Source organism: Macadamia integrifolia, chromosome 1, assembly GCF_013358625.1.
Source record: "Macadamia integrifolia cultivar HAES 741 chromosome 1, SCU_Mint_v3, whole genome shotgun sequence".
In the NCBI taxonomy this organism is placed as follows: Eukaryota; Viridiplantae; Streptophyta; class Magnoliopsida; order Proteales; family Proteaceae; genus Macadamia; species Macadamia integrifolia.
The window spans coordinates 26,581,827-26,591,387 of NC_056557.1; the positions used below are offsets into that span (position 1 = coordinate 26,581,827).

The 9,561-nt window shown below is 41.5% G+C and overlaps 1 protein-coding gene across 1 annotated transcript; it reads right to left on the bottom strand.

The window, feature by feature from the left end:
* Positions 1 to 3,814: 3,814 nt before the first annotated feature.
* On the bottom strand, positions 3,815 to 7,243 carry LOC122072803. Its single transcript, XM_042637217.1, has one exon. It carries the CDS (start codon positions 7,241 to 7,243, stop codon positions 3,815 to 3,817), a length of 3,429 nt encoding a protein of 1,142 aa, XP_042493151.1.
* Between the last annotated feature and the right edge of the window lie 2,318 nt (positions 7,244 to 9,561).

A 9,561-nucleotide genomic window follows, 5' to 3' on the forward strand; every position in this document is an offset into this window, starting at 1 on the left:
AAAAAAAAAAAAAAAAAGGAAAAGAAACTGAGAAAAAAAAACTGGCAAGAACTCTCTCTCTTCTCTCTCTCTCTCTCTCTCTCTCTCTCTATGTGTGTGTGTGTGTGTGCGCGTGTGTGTGTGTGTGTGAGTGTAAGGTTAGAATGCCCTCTTCGAAGAAGCTCCTAGACCATAGTTGTTGAAACCAAACCCATTCTAAAAATAATGACTTTCACAGAGGGAGGGAGCATAAAAACAAAAAAACAATCCCAAGATGGCAAACATTAGGAAAAGATAATAGAGAAAACTCCAAATCAATCTAGCTACACGTCTAAAAAAAAATTTGCCTAGGGTTTGATAGTTACTTATGAATTGAGAGAGAGAGAGAGAGAGAGAAGCCTAGGGTTTGATAGTCACATTTGATGAGGCGGGGTGGAGAAAGTCTAGGGTTCACACCTGCTTGTTGTTCTTGACAGTATCAGCATTACTTTTAGGGTTTCGGACGTTGTAAATGTGAAAGTGTTGATGGCTATTGATTCTCCAGACCTCAAAGCTTATGAAGTGAAGTGATTGATTGATAAGGCTCTGCAATCTAAAAAGAATAAATATAATTTCCTAGGTTGTTAGGCGATATTAAAAGTGGTCTTTGGTTTATAGTCATCGCCTCTTGTCACATCCCACTTCCTATAGACCCAACTTACCGTATAGGAATACTGGTGGTGTGAGTAAGATACTTACCCGTCTTACGAACCTACCAGGATCTTTGATAGCAATACCTTAACGATTCATAATATCACAACATGAACAAACCAATAGCAGCGGGATCAGAGTATAATAGCGGAATCATAAATAAAGTGGGGAACATCTAGTGATAATGTAAATATCCATAACCAAGTTTATCCATTTACAAGTAATGATGACTTATAAGTAATAAGTCCAAAGTATACCATCCACAGTTTTGTATCAAAATAGAAAAACTACACCACACATCTCATGGCGTTGCGTAAGCATAGACATCACAGGCACAATCTTGATCATGCTCCCCTGCTTTCGGCATCCACCAGTCTCTCACTCCATACTCGGGTTCAGAGGAAAGAGTCATAAGCCATACGCATGACCGTACCTACACCATCATCTAAAAAGGGGCATATATGTGGGGTGAGCTTTTCAACTCACTCAGTGAAGGGTGGGGTTCATGCACAACCAAGTAAAGGCAATCGCATAAATAATTCATGATGCACGATGACAGGAATTAAACACATAGTCCATGATGCTCGTGATGTAATTCATTTATTTTATTATCCACCTAGCAATACAACTAAGTTTGATAAATGCTACTACGACACATTAAGTTGTATCCTTGGTCTCGGAATTGCCATCGACTACACAGCGACACAAATTCTAGCTGTGATTAGGAGCCTGCTAGTCCCGGTATGCATCCATCGGTCACCCAATAAACCCCTGATAACCCCCTCCTGGTAGTCACGGCACCCATATGTCCATCGGCAACACCGAACAAGTTCCCACCTCCAACAACAATCACATCGTCCCGTGGGTGTGGCATTCTGGGAAGGTTCATCGAACATACCACCATTGGGTTATCCAACACCTTATCCCCTGTTGGAAAGGGGACGTAGCATGGGGAATGTTACCTTACCACAATATCCTACATGCCTTCTTAATGATACAGTTAGTATGGACCACGCGACATCAGTAACACCATCAGCCACAAAGCAGATCCATTTTCAAGTATAGTCCTGAGGTATACGATAACGGGAGCAAATCGGCCACAAGGTGTAACCCATGACTATATACCTATCTAGCATGCAAAGCAGTTGAGTATGGACTACGCAACACTGGTATTCTCATCGGCCACGAAGTGTATCTATTTCCAAATGTAATGTACACAATACCGGTAACACATCGACCACAAAGTGTAATCTGCCACTACAACTAACTCTAATACACATAATCAATGCATGAATGCAACAAACATACGGTAATCACGGTACCGGTACCACCTCGGCCACACTGGGTCCCGCCACACATATCAATATACATCTCATATCATTTTCATAAAAATATAACATGTAATAAAACATGATAATTATTTAAGAAATTTAAATAATCATGCAAAAATCTATACATGTGAGCAGTTATAAAATGATTAAACATTCCCAAAATGAAAGTCAACAATCCCTCACCTTGATTATGCTTGTATAGATTGGGATTCAAGTATGGCCACCGATCGTTCAATTCACTATCAGCCTCGGGGCACGTGCGAGTCTCTGTCCTAGACACATGTGTAGGAGAGTGTTATTACGTGCTGGAAACATCAGAAGGGTCCCACAGGGGTTACCCCCAAAGGGCACAGACAAAGTCCCACAGTGACAGTACTACCACTGGAAACAGTCATTGTCCATCAGAAATATCAGTGTTGCTTCCAATGGTTATAACAGAGAGCTCCTAAGGCTCAAATGGTCACCAGAAACAGTCACTGAAAATAGACCCAGTGTTTCTGGTGGCTTGTTTCCGTTAGAAGTACAGAAATTGTTTGTGAGATTTGGGGCTTTTTGACTCGGGCCCGAGCACTAGGATTTACTCCATGGAGTTTGTGGGGGATGTTCCTAGCATCGTTTCAAGCCACTGAAATCCTAATTCCATCGAGCCATTTGGGATATACGTCGATCGAACGATTGAAACCCTAGATGGTCATTTGGTCAATCTTGTTACCGGAGCTCACCAGACTGGGTTTGAGCTCGGCAATGGCACCGGGGAGGTGAAAAACATAATCCCCGAGCTCTAGAAGGTATATGAGCCAAGATTCCACCTATACCTAGCTTTCCCTAGCTCAAAATGAAGAGAGAGAGCGTAGGAGAGGTAGCACTTACCTCCAACAAGGATTTCGATAAGGATGCGCGTAGCCGGGAGCAAATGAGAGCCCAAAACCTCCCTCCTTCTTCTTCCCCCTCCTTTCTCTTCCTTTCTCTTCTCTCCTTTCCCTCTCCCACGTTCTTGTACAAGTGAGAAATGAGGAATAGTTCCTCATTTCCACTTATATAGTAAGTTAGGCCTTAGGGCCTATTTGGCTGACCTTAGTCCGATCCAAGTAGGTTAATCTAACATTTGGGGCACGTGGACCAGACTCCTTTGGTCCTAAGGTGCACATGTCATGAGGAAGGTATGGAAAAACAATTGGAATCATCCAGGGTTGTCCACGATGCGGGTGGTGGGACCCACGGGCATCGAAACCCAACCAGCAGTCTAAATAGCCAGTGCAAACGGTCAGCGAAAACAGGCCCAGGTTGTTTCCGCTGGCATATTTCTAGTGGTCAAGACAGTTTGCTATCTTGACAAACTGTCTTGACTGCTTGTTGTCCACCAGCTGGTCTCGCATAAGTAGCTGCCTTAGGCTGTATTTATGGTCTCCTAACAGTTTTGGTGCGTGCTGGGATTCAGGTGTGGGGTGTTGTGTCACTTACCATCTGGGATTGGAAGGTCTGAGTCCCCTCCAATTGTATTTGCAAACAACACATGAGCATGTGTGGTCATCTCTCCTCCTTCTGTAATGGGCAGCCACGAGCCCAAACGTTGTGCTACTTTTCGCCTCTGATCCGAGACCTATTACAACAGTTCAAATTAGACCGGGTCAAGGCACGGGTGTAACACCTCTTCCCCTGAAGTTTTGGGTTGGAACTGGATTTGGCTCAGAATTAATTCTGGGTTGGTAATCGTATTGGTGGTTGGGAGTAATCCCATTTGTGGGATTGGAACTAATAAGTCTCATTCATTGATACCATACACCCATATTCTTTTTTTTTGGTAAAAAGTGAATCTATTGAGAAGAACGGATTACACTCAAGTTGTCTAGAACCACAGGCGTAGACAAACAAGGATCGAAAATAGGCCAAACAGTCCTATCCGTAACGGACTGGGCCCTCCTAGCAAGGGTATCGGCTATAACGTTAACCTCCCTTGGAATACCAAAAAAAAGACAATCATCAAAGAAAGAGCAGAGGTAGCCAATATCCTCAATAATTGGCCATACTGCAATATCTGGGCTTTGAGAAAAGTCCTGCAAATAAGAAATCAGCTGTTGATTGTCGCTCTCCACATGCAATTTGTGAACTCCTTCCGAGATTGCCTCCATAAGACCTTCCCTGATTGCAATAGCTTCACCAACCAGAATAGTGGAGAATTTAACAGGGTTCGAAACGGCCACCTTAGGATGTCCCAGCCAGTCGCATAAGAGAAATCCAATACCTCCTCGCTCTCCGGAAAGATTGAGAGAAGCATCACAGCGTAACCTGTGGAAATTTGGTGGTGGGGATGCCAAGACCGAAGCCCTCAAGACAGGTGGAGATATGTGAAGTTCTTGCTGGTCTTTGGGGGTTGAAATATATTCAGACCAAGCCCTATGTGCGGCAGCAACGACCTCCATTGGTGACCAGACCTTCGTTGCAAAAATGTAGTCATTTCGAGCCTTCCAAATATGCCATGCAATGAAAGTACATTGTGAGACCACCTCTCTTGCAACCTTCTTTCCATATGACTTGAGTGCTGCCCAACCTTGAATCCATTTGTAAAGAGGATCATTGTTATCTGCTGGAACCACATATGTTACGCTGCTACCATGCCAGACCGCCCGTGCAAAAGGGCAATAGAGGATTATATGTGATATCGATTCTGACACCTCCCCACATCTATGGCAAATCGGATCCACATGTATATGTCTGTGGGTCAAGGCCGAGGCTGAAGCTAGGCCATTTGCACAAGCTCTCCATAGAAAATTCTTAACCTTTGGTAAGGTGTTGCAACTCCAAATGGCCTTCCAAACATCTGTTGGAACCTCCCGCCATCGATGACTGGTTGATGAGGATGGCCGCTCCAACTTCTTCTCTGTCCACATGTTACAGAGAAAATGATATGCACTCTTCACTGTGAAAAGACCTTGTTTTGTTGGTCCCCAAACCTGTTTGTCCTGAGTCTCAAATAAGCTTATTTGGATTTGGTAAATAGCGGGTCTTTCAGAATGATGTATATACCTGTCGATCAGTGTCCTATTCCAGCAGCGGCTTTGAGGATCAATGAACTCAGAAACATGAGTAAAGGGGCAGTCCTCTAATGGCGGATGATGTAATTTATAACCTGGCAAAGAGGGTAACCAATTATCCTTCCAGATATGTATGTTCTCTCCCGTACCAATCCGCCATATTAAACCGGATCTTAAAACCTCTCTGCCCACCACTATGCTCCTCCAAGCCCAAGATGGGTTAGTACCCAACTTTGCATTCAAGAACTCACAATTTGGAAAGTAAATTGACTTCATGAATTTCGCCCATGCTGTATCAGGTTCATACCAAAGCCTCCATGCCACTTTCACTAATAAAGCTTTGTTGTGAAGTGTGGGATCACGAAAACCCAATCCTCCTCTCTCTTTGGAGTGACACAATCGAAGCCACGAAATCCAATGAATCTTGTTCTTATCAGAACCATCACCCCAATAAAATTTAGTAGCTGCCTTTTTAAGGTGGTTGTGATGGGTGATCGGTAGCTTAAAATGTGAAGCTGCATAGTTAGCAAGAGAGAATGCTACTGATTTAAGCATCACTTCCTTTCCTGCATGTGAGAGGAGACGGGTCTTCCAACCACTGAGGCATTGGTTAGATTTTTCAATAATATCTTGAAAAAGGGCGGATTTAGACAAACCAAAAGAGGTTGGTAAGCCTAAGTATTTATTAGGGCCCTTCCCAAAAGGGATTTTCAGTATTCGAGAGAACCAACGCCTAAAGTGTACATGTACATTTGGGCTGAATGAGAGAGATGACTTTTTCAAGTTAATTGCTTGGCCACTTGCCTTACAGTAGGTCTCTAGGCATTGTTTCAAATGGCAAACCTCATCCAATTTCATTTGAGAGAAAAGTAAACAATCATCAGCAAAAAGTAGATGTGTTATTGGAACTGACCGATTGCGGACTCGAATACCTCTTAGAAGACCAGATCTTTGAGACAAAGAGATCACACTGCTGAGAGCTTGAGAGCATAAGATGAAGAGTGCTGGGGAGAGAGGATCTCCCTGGCGAATACGTCTAGTTGGAATAATTGTTCCTCGCACTGCCCCATTAATCAAGAGCTTATAGGTGACCGTACGTAGACAAGACATAACCATAGTAACCCAATGAGAGGAAAAGCCATATTGGAGGAGAACCTTTTCAAGAAACTCCCATTCCACCCTGTCATACGCCTTCTTCATGTCCAGCTTCAAGGCAAGAAACATCTGCTTGCCTTTCTTTTTTTTATTGATATAATTAAAAACTTCATGTGCAGTGTAGATGTTGTCTGAGATAGAACGCCCTGGTATAAAAGCTGATTGGGCGGTTGAGACTAAAATTTCCATAACATCTTTTAGCCTGGATGCCATAATCTTTGTGACTATCTTGACCACCACCGCACATAGACTAATGGGTCTATACTGATCTGCAGTCTCAGGATTAGTACATTTAGGAATAAGGCATAGAAGAGTATCATTGCAATGTAAAGGAAGTGATCCAGTATGAAAGAAATTACAAGCGAATGAGTACACATCTTCCTTGGTAAAATCCCAGAACCTTTGAAAGAAAGCAGGTGGCAGACCATCTGGACCAGGAGCTTTGAGGGGGCCCATCGCCTTAAGTGCCAATGCAACTTCCTCCATAGTAGGGACAGCACACAACCGAACATTCATTTCTTCTGTTACCTTAGGCTGAATGGTATTCAGAACAAAAGATAAGGCATCTTGATCAACCCCTTCAGAATGAAAGATTTGAGTGTAATACTCATTTATAACCTGATAAATTTCATCATCTGATTGGGTCCAAGCATCATTCTCTGTCTTTAATCGAAGAATTCGGTTGCTTCCTCGTCGCTGGATGGTAGATAAATGGAAGAAACTTGTATTCCTGTCTCCTTGTTGTAGCCATTGATTCCTTGACTTTTGGCGCCATAGTTCCTCTTCCCTTTTCAATTCCTCGTTAAGGGTAGCTGAGAGATCATGTTCCTTTACTTGGTTGTCATTAGTGATAGGACCACTTTGAATCAAGACCAATTCCTCTTCTAGTTTCTTGATTTTGGTCTGTACATGTCCAAAGACCTCTTTATTCCATTTCCTGAAAACTGGTATACATTTTTCCATTTTTTGGAATAGAGGAGGATTCTCTGTATTACTGATAGGAGAAGACCAAGCAGATATGGCAGTTGGTTTGCAATCAGGGTGGCGGAACCACATAGACTCGAACCTGAAAGGGCGATGGCCTTTGAATCTACCCCCCTCAGAATAAATAATTAATGGGCAATGATCCGAGTTTGTTGAAGACCGTATGTAAATTGCTGCATCAGGAAAAGAAGACCGCCATGACTGATTTGCTAGGGCCCGATCAAGTTTGATGCGAATATTGGTTGCACCCCGTCTCTTATTATTCCAGGTAAAGAGAGGACCATGAGTGGGAAGATCCACCATACACCCATATTCATTGGGAGCAAATATGACCTAGCAACAAAAAAAAAAAAAAAAAAGATCCCAACTTGACATACGATGCTTCCCAACTTTTCTAGTTGTTTCTGCTACTGGCTCACTGGGTCATCTTCTCCCTGCAAGGCAGGGCCATAGTTATTTAATTTGGATTCGAGAATTATTCGAATTAATTCATTTTTTTAATTCAATGATTAAGTCAAAATATCGGTAAAAAAAGCGGAGATTTAAATAACCTAGAGGGGGTGAATAGGTTATACTAGTGAAATTTAAATCTTTTCGATTAAAGGTTCCCCAAATACGATTGTAAATTAAAAGTTGCGGAATGAGTAAAAGAATTACAATCACACAACACCCAAGATTTATAGTGGTTCGACTCAACCTGAGTCTAGTCCACTCCCTACAAGATTCTCTTGTAAGGTATTCCACTTGTTCTCCCTTTCAGTACAATAGGTAAAGAAGAAAATCTTTTACACAATCTTATAAGAACAAGAGAATCCGTACAACCTCCTTTTCAGGTAAAGAGAACCCTTTAAGGTAGACAGACACCTTACACTCTTATAAGGACAAGAGAATCCTACACTGGCCTAAGTACAATCTAGACAAGTGTAAAACAAAATTAAAGTGAAATAGAGTTTTTCAAGTTACCTCATGCAGTGCATGCAATGAATATGAAATGAATGATAATGCACCTTAGTAGTCTCCCTTTGGATATTCAGATTGATGGAGACTTCCACACAATATTTGAGTTCCTTGGAGTTTGGCTTTGACCACAAAGTTAGAACTCAATTGAATAAAGTTTGTTTCTCACTGAATGGCTTTCTCACTGAATGGCTTTTGATTATAATTGTTAATGCTCACATGATTGTTAATTAATAAAGCCATTAGTGGGGTATTTATATTGGTGAGGGTTGGTCTCAAATTGGGTAAGAGAATCACCAATTTTGGGAAGAAAATTAGCCTTAACGGACAAATTTTCCTCTACTGGTAATTCATTCGGTAATTACCGGATCAAATGACTGTTGGACAAATAGATCCATTGTAATTTGAAAAACTAGCCGTTGGGTTGGTCTGAAGTCATCCGGTAGTTACTGGTACGGCTAGTAGTTACCGGATGTCCTTTGTTGGTCATTCTCTGATGGGTTCTTTTCATCCAGAAGCAATTTGGTTAGCTGGATGAATTTTCGGAAGGCATTCGGTAGTTATGGGATGGCCGCTGTTGGCCAAGTCTAATATGATGTTCTATATACAAAGCCCAACCGGTAATTACCGGATCCTGGTGGTAGTTACTGGATGGCCTCTGTTTTGCATTTTAACTGCCTGACAGTTACTCACATGAGTCCATTTGACTTAGGTTGCACTTAGGGTCATTCTAACACATATTTGCATGAATGTGGTGCATGCAACGTGTGCTATTACAACCCAATCTAGACTCTTTCTCTTTTTATATCCACGTCTTTCTTCAGCTGCTTCTTCAATGGACTTCATGCTTGCTTGATTCTTGTTAAAATGTATTGACTTCATGTTCTTGTCTTGAGGTCAAGCATCTTGGCATTGGTCCTTCACATGACACTAGGTAGATAGCCATTAGAAAGACATTTGTTTGTCATCATCAAAACCAATACGAAGTGAGGTTTCTCAATAGAGATAATAAAATTCGAGTTTGGATTCGGATTCGGGAATTATTCGTTTACAAAACTAAAAAGCGGACAAAAAATTTGGATATTATTTTTAATATTTATAATACTTGTTACATATTATCTATCAATTATCATATGTACATAACATACAAATGATATAAGAATTAAAAATTTAAAGATAAAAATAATTTATTTAGCTCCTTTTGTTTTTTTTTCTAAACTCATTCCTATTATTCAAATAATTGAATCAGAGAGAGAGACTGAGAGGGGGACTGAGGACAAATTCAGCTAGACCCACGTCACCCACCATGCATGTTCACCTTAAAGACTAAAAAGAGTAACGAATGTAAGACTTAGCCAAACTAAAATGGAGTGAGAGATTTTTTTTGGTAGAAGTGTGAGAGATTACCTCATGAAAGATAAGCTTTGTCGGTT